The sequence below is a fragment of the Myotis davidii genome, unplaced genomic scaffold, assembly GCF_000327345.1.
Source record: "Myotis davidii unplaced genomic scaffold, ASM32734v1 scaffold26, whole genome shotgun sequence".
Taxonomy (NCBI): Eukaryota; Metazoa; Chordata; class Mammalia; order Chiroptera; family Vespertilionidae; genus Myotis; species Myotis davidii.
Genome location: NW_006299245.1, coordinates 4,083,893 through 4,100,194, shown reverse-complemented (window position 1 = coordinate 4,100,194; position 16,302 = coordinate 4,083,893). Strand labels below are relative to the sequence as shown.

At 36.6% G+C, this 16,302-nt stretch overlaps 1 protein-coding gene across 1 annotated transcript in view; it reads right to left on the bottom strand.

The window, feature by feature from the left end:
- The window catches only part of TMTC2 (transmembrane and tetratricopeptide repeat containing 2), a 397,072-nt gene that overhangs the window by 45,340 nt on the left and 335,430 nt on the right, over positions 1 to 16,302 (bottom strand). Inside the window, exon 11 of the mRNA XM_006774726.2 lies at positions 4,646 to 4,709. Coding sequence (XP_006774789.1) covers positions 4,646 to 4,709 — 64 coding nt within the window. The remainder of the gene's footprint in view (positions 1 to 4,645; positions 4,710 to 16,302) is intronic.

Genomic DNA, 16,302 nt, shown 5'->3' with positions numbered 1-16,302 from the left:
ATTTATAAAATAAAAAAAAGAATCTGTTTGGTGAAAACATAATTCCTTCTTGAAATAAACACACCCCTCTATCCACCCTATTTCCATTTAGGGTATCTCCCTGCGCCCCGCAAGTTATCTAAATTCAAAATTTTAGAACAAGGCATTGGGCCAACTCATTTTCTTACTCACATTCTATAAAATAATCTGCTTGTTGCCCCTGCACGATCTTTTCTATTCCAATGTGTTTCCAAACTTTAGAGTCTATTGTACCTTCTGCCTATGCCATTATAATGACCTTTTACTCGGTTTTCCCAGGGCTGCATTTCTCAATTTTACTTTCCCATATGCACCATATATAGGGTGGGGCAAAAGCAGGCTGTCAGTTGTTCATATGGAAAATAATGCAAAAATTAGTAAGTAATAATACAAGAATAAACTCTGTTTCATGTACTCACAACTGTAAACCTACTTTTGCCCCACCCTGTATTCATTACATCATATAAATGGCTATCTTAAATTATCACTTTCATTATGCCATTCTGTTTAACACCATTCTGGAATACAAACTCCTAATTCTTAGTATGCTAGTTATGACTTCCATTTGGTTCTATCATAATTTCCAGTTCTGTTTTCCCTGCCCCTTCCTCTCTGCCTCTCAAAGTTGGCAATATAAACCATATCTGCTTATTATTTCTTGGACATAGCTCATCCTTTCTGAGCTCAATCTCTTTGTTCATGTATATGCCTCAGCCTTCCAGAACTCTCTCTTTTCTCCTTCTTTTGCTAAAATCTTCACCTATAAAGATCCTGTCATTTCAAGATTCTCTAAGCTTCCCACCTATGGTCTATGCCTTCTAGGATCAATCAAGCTGAAAGTAATATCTCTCTTGTGCATTTCTCTAGTACCTAGTTTATGTCCCACAGAAAGCACTTACTATGTAGTATTATTAACTGCCCAGGTGTTTTCTCTTCCACTCTCTCCCCACATTACACAGTATATTCTCAAGGTCAGGGTTAATTTTTCATAACTTTTTAATCCTACTGCATTTGACATAGAGTCTTGCACAAAGCTGGAACTTGATTTAAAAAAGAAGTCACATGAATTCAGACTAAAACAATTACATCTAGAAGAATAGAAGCTATATAAACCTCGTCATTAGGAATTACTCCTTTCTAACTCTAGAGTTTACTAAAGTGGGTGACTTTGTGCTATGCAAATTCTCCATTCTTTTTATTTAGAAATCCATATGTTAATGCAGAATTTGGCCTGAGTCCCACAGGAAGAACAAAACCATTTCATTTAAATGTTCCCTCTCGTCCTCAAGAGCCAGCATTTTTTGATATGCATAAGTGGGAGAAAAGACAGAGGAACAGTGTTGTGTTTTCATGGTAACTTCTACCGAAAGATCAATTTTCTTAAAGAAAACAACACTAAAAATAAAAAAAACTCAAAATGGCTATTTTGGTTGAGTTTTCCCATTATAGAGATATATTTAAATATAATATAAGGTTTAATTTTACAGCACCCCCTCCCAAATTAAATACATTTTTAATAGGGACATTTTTATAATAAATATATTTCTCTGTGTTCTTCAGTAAATGGCAATGTATTGAGTATCCCTGTTGAAGAAACAATGTCAGAATCTAAAACTTAAAATTATATGTTTTTGCTAATTTAGATTTGTTTTATTATTTCAGATTTTGATCAATGGAATTCTTCTAAGTAAATTTTATAGAAAAATATGGCTTTTGTAGAATAGGAAAATTAATAAATTCATTATGGGACATCCTAAAGAAATGAAATAGGTATTTTATTAAGAGAGAAATATATCCCAGAGGTAACCAACAATCTTTTTAATAAGACAATAAGTGGTGTGCACAAGGATTACAGCCACGTATTTTACTTTGTATAATCATGATCTGACATGAGCATTGCTAAAACATCCACAGAGACCCCACATACAGCTACTGATTGTTATAGTTGGACTTTTAAACAGTGGAAAGAAATGCTTTATGAAAAATAAGAGTAAGAGTAGATTATCGTGTAGACAACAAAAATAGAGGAGATAGTGAAACTATTTAAATGTGGAATGGGAATTGAGATCTGTTTTGTTATGTTATATAAGCAGGCAACTAAAATTTATTAAGTTAAAGCATAGAAATGACAATGCTTTTATGACAAAGTGAATAAATAGCTATGAGCAAGAGAAATGTTAGATGAATACCTTAATTTAGATCAGATGCTAACGGCTAATAAATTATTACATGGCTATTGTTTAAGTAGATCTCTTCATTTCAGAGGGAAAATGTACTGTATTTTATCAGTCTTGCCTTGGTGACATCTCACTTCCCTGGATTGCATACAGAAAACCAAAACACAATTCTTAAAACAGATATGGAAAGACCACATCTGTAGATCCATTGACTGTAACACCATTTACTTACTGTTAAGTATGAACTTTGTATTCTCTCCAAGTCCATAAAATAATTTATCATTACCAGATAAGGGATGTATCATTTGAATAAAAGCATTTTTCAAGTGCAGTCTGTACCACATTTATGAAGTAACTTTTGAGAGTTTCTGAAAAAAATGGCTTTGAGTTGGAGATTAAATATTGATTTTATGATTTGGCTAGTCATTTAAAATAAATAATCTCATAAATCAGGCTTAAATCTGGGGTTCCTCAGCCTCTTTAATTTTTTAGGTCAGGCCAAATAGCTCAGATAGCTCTTCCCCTCTAATCCACTATAATATGCGGAAGAAGATCTTTTGATCAACCACTTAACAAAAATAAAAGTGACACTCAAGTGACATACTCAGTGAGTAAAGGTTAAACTTAACGTCATTTATTATGTACATTAAGAGCAATATATTAGGCGATGTAAAGAAAATCAAAAAGCAAGAAAAGCAAAAAACCTGATTCCTGTCTTCAATTAAGTTATTAGTAAGTTTAAGTCCTCACATTTAACCCTTTTCTGAGAAATGCCACATAAAGATGCCCAACTCAGGCATTTACAAAGCTATGCCTGTAGCAAACCTCCCCCAGAACCTCCTAACTCCCTTTTCCTGCTCCACTTTTCTCCAAAGCCCTTATCACTGTCTGACATGCCATACTCATCCGCTTTTGCTCCATCGCCTCAGCCTAGGCTGTAAGCTCCCAACAGGCAGGGACTCTTGTCAATTTTGCTCACTGCTGTGCATCCAGTGCCTGGAAGAGTGCTTGGCACTTAATAGGTATTCAGTAAATATGAGAAGACCATTCTTACTTTGGTTTCCTGGACTTGTGTCCTGCATTTCCTCTCTAAGTGTAAGTGCATTTTTCTATCAAGCTTTCTCTTATGCACACAGTAGCCCCGGTTTCTGTGTGGTTCTACTTCTTAGGTGTGGGAGAGCTTCAGCAGAGTGGGGATAAAGCTACTCCCCGTGGGTTGTTGTGAGAAACGAATTAGGGAATTCATAGGAAGGACCTAGCACAATGTCTGACACATGAGAAGTGTTCAATAAATGTTAGCTGTTATCGTTCCCACCATTACAGCTATTAAATTATTCTCTTCTGTTACAGCTCACCACTTCTTAAAAGTACCTCATGATTAATGAAACAAAGGACTTTTAGATTCAGGGCTAAGTTTGTATGTGGTTGAATCTCCTGAAAAAAAACCTACTTTCTGGGTGGGTTGCTTTCAAGATGCATTAAGCTTCTTGTTATGCTCCCACAGGACTGTAGGCAGCTCTCTATAGGAATCACCGCACTGTATTGCAATTAGCTGATTATGTTCAGTCTTCTCTGCTACATCGTGTGGTCTTTTAGGGTGAGAAATCTTTGTATCCTATCACAAAGCAGGCATTCTATAGATGTTTGTTTGCCCAATAGATGAGTTACTGTACAGAAATGAGACGGATTTCATTTGTAGTCACATCACACATGCACTGTCATTACAAAATTACATTTCTCAATAGATGGTGTAGATCCAGAGAGCAGGATAGAGGTCTTAGTGTCAAATAGTGATGCAGAGAGCAGAGTGGAGTGTGTATGAGAATAAAAGTAATGGAATGGAATGCAGTGATGTGCTGTGAATAAAAAGTGCTTAGAAGACCAATACAAAACCCATTCTTATTTTCTCATAAGTGGTTCCTCTATTTCAATAGTAATGACCTAATTTATATCCATCTTACTTTATGGAAGTGTGACTACCCAGGGAAAAAGTCAAATAAAAGCATACTTGATAAAGTTGAAAAGCACAGTTATTAGAAATTAGGATCGTGGAATATGAAAAAGGTACACACCTATTTGACTATATGTAAGAATCAAAAAACACTTGTGAGGTTCGAAAGTTCTTAGATATTTAACACCACAACAAACAAACTTTCAAGGAAACTAATTTTAAAAGTCTTCCAAAAGCAATTATTTAGAAATGCTAACACCTGTATTTTGATGATAAAAACTTATAATGCTTTATGCAAGGTAGAAAATAGAAATCTGTACCTCTGGGAAAAGAAAGAAGGTTGAGATTGGCAAATTTTATTGTTGAATTAGCCATTTAGCTGGTATTCAGAATAAAGGATCAGAGAGAAAACCCAGTATCAAGAGGCATCTAGTCTATAACCATCTCATGCTATGAGTCTGTCCTTGTAAGTAATGCTTCTCATCAAGAAAGTACTTACATTGGGCCTCAGCCTGGCTGCCAGATCATAATACTTCTCGGCTGCTTCATTGAGGCTGGCCTGTCTGTTAAAGAAAAAAAAATCAAACTACATAATTTATTTTAAAATTGCAGATAAGTGAGCAGAATCATCATGCAGCAAAGTAATATTAACTCCTAAAAAACTAAAATCACACCAATCAGATAAGTTGCCTAAGTAGAAAAGTGCCATGAAAAAATTAATGCATGGCCCTGGCTGGTTTGGCTCAGTGGATAGAATGTTGGCCCATGGACTGAATGGTCTTGGGTTCAATTCCAGTCAAGGGCATGTACCTCGACTGTAAGCTCAATCCCTGGCCCTGGTCGGGGTGAGTGCAAGAGGCAACCAATCAATGTGTTTCTCTCACTTTGGTGTTTCTCTCTCTTTCTCTGTCTCTCCCCCTCCCTTTCACTGTGTCGGGTAAGGATTAACAACAAAAAAAAATAAATGCATGAAATGTACTTGTCATTGTCTTTAAGGCATTATAAGTAGTATCTCAACACAGTCAATATTATTATTTCAAATTTGTAATTAGGAATTACAAATGTTATTTTTGTTTCCCAAGCTAACCCAAATAATATGCTACAGAAGTAGGATTCTTTAGCTTCAACATGATGTCCCAGAAAAAATCGTAATTTTAAAAAATAAATTGTCAAAGTTAATCATGAGTTGCTTGTTTTATAAAAATAGTGAATATTTGCAAGTTTTTTTTTAAAATCCTGTATCTATCTACAAAGCCACTTTCTTTCCAATTTAGGAGGAAAACCTTCCACTGTATGTAGCCTACAGGAAAAAAAATGCCGGCTTCTCTCTCTCTGTGGTCTTAGGCCACCAGGCTGGGCATATGACAAAGCCTCAGCTAGCTGGATGTTCTTGTTTGGAAGGCTTTCATTTCTGAGTGAGTGACAGAAAGATGAAGGGATGGCTAGAGCTCACTGACAATGGTGGAAGCCATGGGGCTATGTCCTCATTAGACTCTTTCGGTAAAGAACTGCTTTTGGATATCCTGAATCTTGATCTCTGGGGCTACCTTGTTTCCTCATACTATGTTTTTCAGCCCATGTTGAATTCAGTAGTTCCCACAGCCTTCAGATTGCTAGAGTCAGTTTCTCTTTATTACTAACAAATACCATGAGTGGCACAGTTGACTTCTACAAATAAGACACACACTGAATTTTATACATGTTTATGCATTGTCTGGTCTTACAATTCAAGCAAACCCCTACATTGAGCCATGTGGTTAGCAGAATAAATAAAATGCTGGCATCCTGAGGAAGCCCAGCCAATTAGCCATCAAAACAGTATGTTTTTGATCATGTCATGTTACTTCAGAAAACTTTCAAAGATGATAGATTGTAAGAGCTAGAAGCTCTTGCAGGCTGTGTTGTAATCTGGTGACCATATTTGAGGGATGCAAAAGAAGTGCTATAGAAAAATATCAATTCGACTTCAGATGATCAACTCCAACTACAATGTGAACACAGTAGTATAAATGGATTCTGGCCCTACAGTTACTAGTAGATGCAGTAGTGTTCTCTTGAGATGGTGATGTTAAGAAGCCCTGGAGATAAGAAGATGGCAGAGTCAGGAATAAAGAGGAGAAGCAAACATTAACTTTCTCAATTACAAAACCACACTCGGGTTTTAAAGGAGAAGGCTAACTAGTCACACCTGTAAAATTGAATTTGCACTTTGGTCAAGCCAAATAAAAACTGTAAGGACATACCCCATGCAACCATTTAAATTATAGAAATAACTGAAGATAACATGTCTCTGGAGAGAAAGACATACTTTTTTAATTTTTAAAGGAGAAATAATTAGAAACACTGCTATTTTTAATGGGGTTATAGAGAAAGTAAAAACCCTTGACCTAAGGCTCTACTGGACTCGTGACATGTTACAACGTGCTGTTGCAATTTATAGTCTCATAAACGTTGAAGTTCAATTTCAATATGTCAAGAAAAGTACTTTATTCTAGTATGAAAGAGTAAAATTTCCCTCACTAGTGTATTTAATGAAGGTTCCCTCCACCGACTTATAGAATCACTTTGGTTCAGATTCATTTGGAAATTTGAACCAGAATTCATTAGGTCATGCCCTGGAAGGGTTTTCTCCAGGGGAAAATAAAAGGCACGGAGGTAGGAAATTAGAGTAACTTAATACTACAAAGAAGTAATTTACTTTGAAGAAAAATCAACCCCGTATAAGTTAACATAGAAGGCATAGCTACCAATTATATTCATTTATGAACATTCAAATTCATGAGGTAGATAAGGATCAAAGGAGAAACTGAGAAACTCACTAGATGAAATGCCTTTAAAACAATAATCAACATAAGTAAAAAAAAAAGTTTCCCTCCCCCAAAATATTCTTATTAGTTTTTAAAGTCTTTATTGTCTTCAGTGTTTAATTCCCAAAGGACATTACTTTAGAAGACTTCATTTAGAAGGCTTAGTTTCTTAAGCTAGAAGTAAAATTGATGATATGCCAATAAAATAGAAAAAAAGTAGCATTTATTATGTTTGTCATATAACTGAAAACTGATTTTTACTCTAGGACTTCTAATATTAAATGGTCTTCATTGACTGCTAGTCAGCAGGCATTTATGACAACACATGGCAAACCATAGGAAAAAGAGTATGTCAGTTCTATAAATGTACATTTATATCTGCTTCATTCTCTGGACAAGAGAACTCATGAGGAACTGTAAGGCCTACTTTATAGTGTAGGCTGTATTTCATACTCCCCTCTGCAACAAGTATCCTAGAAGTGCTTAAAACTGAATTGCAAAGATGACAGAATCATTAACCAACATTTGAAAACTGAGGAAATTAGAACTATTCTGCCAGTTGCGTAGAGGATCCTAAGGACTCCTAATTATAGAGAACCTCACCCACTGGATTTTTAGAGAGTGATTTCAGGACAACTGGGGTCAAAGTATTTCATTAAAGGTGATACAATATACTTTTCCTGGATAACAATAGCATTTCTTTCTTTACTATTTCTTTTCTGGAACAGAAAATTTCTGAAGTTGCTACTTATGTGTCATTTCTATTACAGGTTATTAAAACGAGGCTTAGAGAAGATGATGGTTTTCCTAAGCTTATACAGGGGTAGGTGGTTGAGCTAGATGGGAGTCAAGGCCTCCACACTTAATGTCTGAACCACAAAAACATGCTGGTATCTTTATACACACCAAGATGTAGCACAATAACATGTGGTATATTGTTCGTTGGCAGATGACCAAGACCATTCCTACATCACACAGTAAGAAAGGAAAAAAAAAACATGCTTTTTTATTATTATGTTTAAAACCCATAACTTAAATGTAAGAGATGAGATTTAAAAAGGGGAGCATAGCTCTGGCTGGTATGGTTCAGTTGGTTGAGCATCATCCCGTGTACCAAAAGGTTACAGATGTGATTCCCGATCGGGAGGCAATTTATCAATGTTTCTCTCTCTCATTGATGTTTTTCCTCCCCCCCCTCTCCCTTCCTCTCTCTCTAAAAAAAAACCAATAAAAACATATTTTTTAAAAAAGGAAATGGAAGAATATGGAGAACATTTGCAGTCTCAGGTTTTACTTCCTGCCTAACTCCATCTCCCGAATTGAGAGAAGTGAACCTCACCAGACCAAATTGAGCAGAGTATAGTTTTTAAGAACAGAGTGAAATGTACTATTCTGCTTTGCCCCATGGTCCTCACCTTCTCCCCGAAACAGGGAAGGGTAAGAACTCAGGGTAAAAACAAAGAAATAGGGAAGAAGGAAACACAAGAACAATATTGAGTGCTCACTGTCTTACTACCAGACCTCCCCTCTCTTTTTTTGGTGTGTGTGTGTGTGGGGGGGGGGTCTCATTTAAATAAAGAGGGAAACCATAAATTTCCTATATGTCCAAGTAGAAGACTCAGAAGGTGGGTTAAGGGGAAAGCAGTTAGCTTTGCCAAGAGATCTCCTACGCCAGATGTAGACAACCTTATGTGTTAGCCATAACGCATTTCAAAAGTAAATGATGACATTGTAAGAAAAATCACTTGTACCAAGAAGCTACACTGGGTCCAGATGAGTGACGATCCCTATCTAACATGCCACCCTAAGCGTCAACAGTATGTCCCATATGTACAGAATAAGGATATAATCATTATACCAACAACAACCTCAAATGGAGGCTTCTTTCTTATTTCCAACACTTGCCAAATCGCATATATAAGGCCCTCCCCCTTTTCACACTATATGTGATCTCTCAGGGCCAGGAGAGGTAAGGAAGTAAAAAAGCCCTAGATGTTTTTGTAAATTGCGCTATGAAGTAAATAATGAACCTTGAACCCACTGCCCAATTCACTGGATTGAGCTGGTTATATTTTAAAAGTCTTTAGATTCAGTTTTTCTGCCATCAGTGAAAAGGTAGCCTCAGAGTGAAAACATATGGTAACAAAATTCACAAACAAATACTATTTCTGATTATTATAGAATTCCATTTTTGCACGTGGAACTATAAAACTTACATCTGTTAAAAATATAGAAATATAATTCATATATCTAATTCCCCTCTCTGGTGTTATTTCATAATAGAAAATTATTTTTTTAGAACATAGGTTTATGGTCCAATATTCTTACAAGTAGAGATGCATAAAAGAAATTTTGGAATCAGTTATGTTATGAAACAGCAACTTAATATACCCTGTGAAATGTTTTAGGAAAATCTGATTAAAAGAATCACTTACAATTACCTACATTTTTATGTATTCCATGAGAATTATAAAATTAAAGCTCGCTAAATTTAAAATTACTTCCTTGAAATATAAAAAATAAAAAACTCTAGTTGCATTGAGAAGACTCTCTTTAACTACAGTTAATACTAGTTGTGAATTATTAAATTTGAATTAAAAATCATTTAATGTATTTAATAACCACTGTATGACTCATACAAAAGAATATTTTATTAAAGTCTTTGTGATTATTTTCAAGGGTAACTTATGAGCATTTTTTTTTTACTAGACAGCAGTTTGTTCCTATACCATGAAAGTAGAATGAAACAGTAGCTGAGGTTTCCTGGGTTCTTGCCAACTGCTAACCTGACATTTAGCTTTAACTTACCCAGAGAAGCACTAAATTTTAATTCTAGTTGATAACTTGTACAGCAGAACTAGAAATAGAACTGAAATGAACGAGGACATAAAAATGTACAGGAATCTTAAAATAGCAAAACCAGAGTCACACGTCTCTACAAACAGTGGAGCAGAAAAGATCTTTGTAACAAAACTCAGAGTATGCTGTTTATGACCACCAAGCCTTCTTAAATGAAAATTCTTCTCAGTCAAGACATCAAAAATGGCTTTATATCCTGTAGGTGTCTGTCTCAGTTCTAAACATAAAAGACGGAGAGGTAAAGCAGAAATGTAGCAATTACCATGGTACTGAGGAAAAAAATTTGCTGATGGTAAGATTGACAAAAGGTTCCTCTGAGTCAGATATTTCTTGATGCCTCGTAAACATCTGAGCCCATTCTTCCATGGCCTCAAATATGTTATGGCTCCTAATAACAGGCTAAGCCTATATTAGAAAGATTACATAACGAAATATACTGAAAGATAAAAGGGAGGAAATATGTATTGGCAATGTCAAATGTAATATTCATATGTAGTAAATTACTGCTTATATTAAAGATGTAATGATGGGGAGAAGGAGTTAGGAGGAGTGAAAAGAAGAAAGCCAAGATAGAACTTCCATACAGGGGTGGTCCAAGAACCAACATCATAAGCATCACCTAGAACAGTGATGGCGAACTTATGACACGCGTGCCAGAGGTGACACGTGAACTCATTTTTTTGGTTGATTTTTCTTTGTTAAATGGCATTTAAATATATAAAATAAATATCAAAAATATAAGTCCTTGTTTTACTATGGTTGCAAATATCAATAAATTTCTATATGTGACACGGCACCAGAGTTAAGTTAGGGTTTTTCAAAATGCTGACGCGCCGAGCTCAAAAGGTTCGCCATCACTGGCCTAGAACTTCTTAGAAGGGCAAAGCCTCAGCTACCACCCAAACATACTAAATCAGAGTGTGCGTCTTAACAAGATCCCTAGGTGATCCGCATGCATGTTAATGCAGGAGAGGCACTGGGTTAAATGATACCCACCTTCAATCGCAACTGCCACTCTTTGCTTTAAAAACCTTACAACCCTTTTCAACCTAGTTGAAATAAGGCCCTCTTGCCCAAAAGTTGGCAGTGAAGTACAGTTTAAAACTGGAACACCCAATGACTGCTCAAGAGGTGTTTGGTAGTTTTGGAGGTGTTAAAGGAGAAAGTATATTGCCTAGAGGGCCTTGGAGTTATATATATTTCCAACAGCTTCCCCAACCCCCACAAACCCCACACACACTCCTGATCTCCTTTGACAAAAGGATCTGATTTTATTCCACTGAAGAAATTTCAATTTTATGTCACTTGCAGTGAAATGTATTCAGAAATTAGTATATTTTAATTTTATATTTTAATATAATTAATTCTATAAGAGTGTATTATTTGAGTATGGAAATGGAAAGATAATTCCTTGTCATACATTTACTCTGCTCACTAGAAATTATGGCAATAATGGGAGTCAGGTGGGGCAGTGCAGTTTTGCTCTTCTTCCTACCTCAGGGAGAGGTGAGGACCTGGGCCTGCAGGCCTGGAACAAAGATATGTGCACACTTATCTCAGCTATGTGTCCTCTGTCTGACTCTACACCATGACGGTATTTCTAAAAGCTTAATATCCCTTTGAGAGTAAAATCTTGGAGCTCTCTCTTCTATGTCTATAAATCTATTTTCTAAAATTTATCATAAAGAAATAGGAGGATCTTGCTATTTAGGATTTAAAAATATTGGGAGGATCTTGCTATTTAGGATTTATACACAGCTGATAACCTGCTACTCTCGATAGATCCTTTTTCCATTAATAAATTCGAGAAGCACAGCTTCTAGTCAGTCACCCAGTTATAAAGACAGGAGAAAACCAAAGGGACACAAGAAGTCAGCATTATACTCAGTCCGAGTACACTAAGTTTACATCCCAGCTTTACCAACTATAGGAAATGCCAGCTCTCTTGGAGCCTCAGTATCTTCATCTGTAAAAAGAGAAGATTATTGTCCACTTTACATATGTGGAATTGTAACTTGTCAGATATAAATGCAAAATATGGTGTCAGGCAGAAAGGAGATATTTTAATGAATGCTACTTTTGTTCTTCCCTTACTCTGTAGGTAGATTAAAAGCAAGTAAACAAATAAGGATATGAGGACACATTTGTAATACCTTAACTAATAAAGAATTTAAAAAAAAAGAAAAAAATCAAACAAATGGTAAAAAACAAAAAAACAAATAAGGATAAAAAATAACTTTCCACCAGAGCCCAGGAATGCTATGAATCAGGTAAAGTTTTTAGAGCCTCTAGATTTCCTCTCAGTTATCAAATATCTTTGTGCTCTTTCTAGCTTCCAGTTCTGGGAAATACTGAATCAATCCATTCATACAAAATGCTTCTAATGGAATAATTGATTCAATACTTTTCTCTCACAACTCTAGAGACATAAAACTCTACTGAGTTCTAGCATTTTAAATTCCTTTGATATATTCCTTTGATGATAAGCAATCTGCTTTTTATCATGCTCTCATCTGGAAGCATCCAGCACTTTTTCCATTTTATTTGAAGTACTAAAAATGTCAACAAGTATAGTCAACACTCATTATGTGAGGCCACTCAACATCTGTGACCACCCTCCCTAGAAATATGTTGGGTAATGAGGCACAATGTGGATCCCACCTTCCCAAGCAAGACAGAAGCTAGAAATCCCCTCACCTTCCCACTTTCTTCAAGCCAAGGTTCCAGCACATGACTCAGGTTCCACTGGTCACAAGCAACCTCAAGAGAATGGAAGCAGGAAGCAAGCATAATGGGGAAGGAGCTGCACTCAGGAGAATCATCTTTTAGTGAATGGGGCACTCCCTCTGCGAGGTTCCTTGTGGGTGATGGTGGCAGAGCTCTGGACTGTAAGCTGCTCAGCCCCAGAGAAAGCAAGGTGGTTGGCTATTACCGGCTGAGTAGATCATTCTCAATGCCTATGAGAGAGTTTTGGGCTATAGAATACTCTTTAATAAGAGTATTTATTCCTGGCAAGAATGAATTCTTTAGTTTGCAACAAAAACCATGACACATACATAAAGACAAGTTTAGGTACAGATCTATTTTCATTAATTTTGCTCAATATGATGATTGAAGGCCTTCATCCTCTCCTAGAAATTTTCTCTATTTGTTGAAAATTGCTTATCTGCTCTATGTTCTTCTTGGGAAATGTTCTATTTACATATACAAAATATGTGCATATGTAAATTTATATATATAAATATGTAAATTTAATTATATATACATATTAATATATACAGATAATAAAACTATATAGCAATACTACATACATACTATGTATATACTATATATAAAAGTGTATAACTATATATGCATACCTGTATACTATAAATAATTAGGGAAACATATACAATTATGAATGCTCATGGTGTTCTCAACCTATCCTCTAATCTTTTATTCTTTCAGTTATCATTTTCATTTCTTTAGTATTTTCCATCGATTTCTTGGAAAATACTACTATTTAAATTATCAGTCAAATAGCTGTACCTTGCCTCCACTGTAGTCATAAATTTGGAGATCCTATTAATCTCTTAGCCATCTCTCCTAATGCTGTATTGTTCCTCTTTCCAACTACTAATTTTATTTTCATAGGTATACACTGTATCAGTTAGGTTAGATTACACTGTAGTTAATAAACACATCCCAAATCTCCGTAAATTAAGATAACCAAGTTTACTTCTCATTCAAAGCAGGTGAGAAGAGAGATTTGTCTCCCCATGACCATTTCACAATTTCCAAGTCAGAAAAAGGGGAAAGCACTGACTCTTACATCATGTTCACACACATTCAATGACCAAAATAAGATCCATGAAGGTCTTCAACTTTGAAAACGGCAGCCAAGTGCAATCCTATTGTATTTCTCGAAGGTAGAAGGCCAAACATGATGGGTAAAGAGCACTAATATTTCCACACCACAAAGTGTTCTTGCGACTCATCTTGCTATCATGAATAATAGATGTTCTAAGTGGTTCTTATGTTTTTAATATAAATCTCACTGCTTCGGTGAGGGCCCTTTACTTGGATACATCTGATCTGTCATCTTATCTGGACTGCCAAATTGAAATCATGTACTTCAGAACTTCCTATGTGCTTATCCTACAGAGAAAGATTATTATCCATTATTTGAGAGTTGAAATGGGTCTGTTACAAATTTCTCAAGTTTCAAGTTCCTTGACGGTCCCATATGATAAAGATTTTCCCCTTGATGGGTGGCCCGAGGCCCTCTCTTCTCTTCCAATCTCATCTCATCTGTACAGAACAATTGTTTTTTGCATTTGGGATGAGCATATTTTTTCCTCATAAATAGATTATTTGGGTTATTTTATTGGGAATTAGCCAAGCAAAGGGAAATTAAATGAGTGTCCTCAAACCATATCTTGAACTATAAATTTCCTAAATTGTTAATTTTGAATGACAGGTCAACCATTAATCCAGCTAATCAAGACATAACCAGGAAATCATCTGTCCTTTCCCTCATACCCAATTGGCCACCAAATTTTGCCAATTTTGTCTCCTAAATATCTTGGAAAAGAACAGAGCTCTTGGTAGAAGAATTCATATCAAACTCAACTTATAACAATTTTGCATCTCCAGGGGAATTGCTATATGTTAATTAAATAGGCAAAATCTTAATAGCTAACAATTTTAATAAGGCTGCATTCAGGGGAAACACCAATACGTGTTCTTACTTCTTTCAGTAAACCACGTCCTAAATGTTCTTGATTATATAAGAGGTTGGACAGGAAGCACTCAAGAAATAGTTGACTGGCTACAAGTTATTGAGGAATGCAGAATGCAAAAAGTTAGAGGTTCTGAAAAAGAAATCATAAATATTCCAACTTCGCCAAAGTATAACAAAAGCTTTCCATTGGTTTCTAGCACTATGGTAACTAAGGAAAAGTTACAAGTAATACATTTAACAAGGACATGTTTTTTAATATCCTTATAATGGGTTTCCATTGGTAGGCCTTGAATTTCTGAAACTGATTTACTATGTAGCAAAAGGCCTTATTCATGAAAGTATCTATTATGATTAAGATGAATTAGCCTGTAGAAACTTGCATTCCTATCTTTACAATTTTTTTGTGTGACTAAAAGCATAGTACTTTATTCATGAAGAACAAAAAGGACCCCCTCATGCAGGACCTAACCTTGCCATGCAAATTAAGGTGTCTTTTACAAATTATTTTTCCATTGAAGGTTTTTGCAAATTAGCAACAGTTTATTTTATAAATATAGCAATAGTCAATGGAATCCTGATATCTCTTTGTAGATATCAGCTTTAGGAATGTTAAATATTGATGTAGAGTAAGGGCATTCACAAGAAAACTCATAGTAGACTCTTTCCTTTTAAAGAGACTTTGAATTTCTTATTTAAAACAAAAAAATCCAAGTAGGAACCCATTGAGTTACAGTTATCATAACAATCTCAAATTATAACTCCAAAGTAATCTATAAAACTTGCTTTAAATACTGGTTCCTGGAAGACAGGTAGAAATATCTATCCTATCTAATAATAGACAAACATGGTAATTAACTGTAACTTTGCTACCCTTCCATTGGCTAATCAGCGAGATATGCAAATTAACTGCCAACCAAGATGGCAGCCAGCAGACAGGCATCTGAAGCGAACAGGAGGCTTGCTTGCTCCAGTGATGGAGGAAGCCAAGGTTCCCTGCCTGCCGCTGCCGGCCTCTGAGCTGCAGTCTAAGAAACAATGTTGCAATTATAGAAGCTAAACAAGCTCCAGAAACCTGCTTTTAGCCAGCTTCGGCCTCAGAGCTTAGAGCGCAGTCAGTGATGGCAACAGTATTTCAACTAGCCGCAGCCTTAGAGCTGGAGCCGGCTGGGCCCCCCAGCCTGAAGGGTGTGTGATCAGCTGGATACAGCCATCAGCCCCTCACCCAGGCTGGCCAGGCACCCCAGTGGGGACCCCCACCCTGATCCAGGAGACCCTTCAGGGCAAACCAGCCAGCCCCCACCCATGCTCCAGGCCTTTATGCTATATAGCAAAAGGGTAATATGCAAACTGATCCTAACAGCAGAGCGACTGGGAATGACTTGTCACTATGACACACACTGACCACCAGGGGGCAGACGCTCAATGCAGGAGCTGCCCCCTGGTGGTCAGGGTGCTCTCACATGGGAGAAGCTCTGTTCAGCCACAAGCCAGGCTAATGGCTGCCAGTACAGCGGTGGTGGTGGGAGCCTCTCCTGCCTCCTCAGCAGCGCTAAGAATGTCAGATTGCAGCTTAGGCCTGCTCTCCACTGGCAAATGGATATAATCCGAGGGCTGCTGGGCTGCTAGAGGGATGTCTGATTGCCATCTTAGGCACAATCCCCTGGGGAGCGGGCCTAAGCCAGCAGGTGGATATCCTCCGAGGGGTCCCAGACTGCAAGAGGGCATAGGCTGGGCTGAGGGACCCCCCACCCCCGCCCAAGTACACAC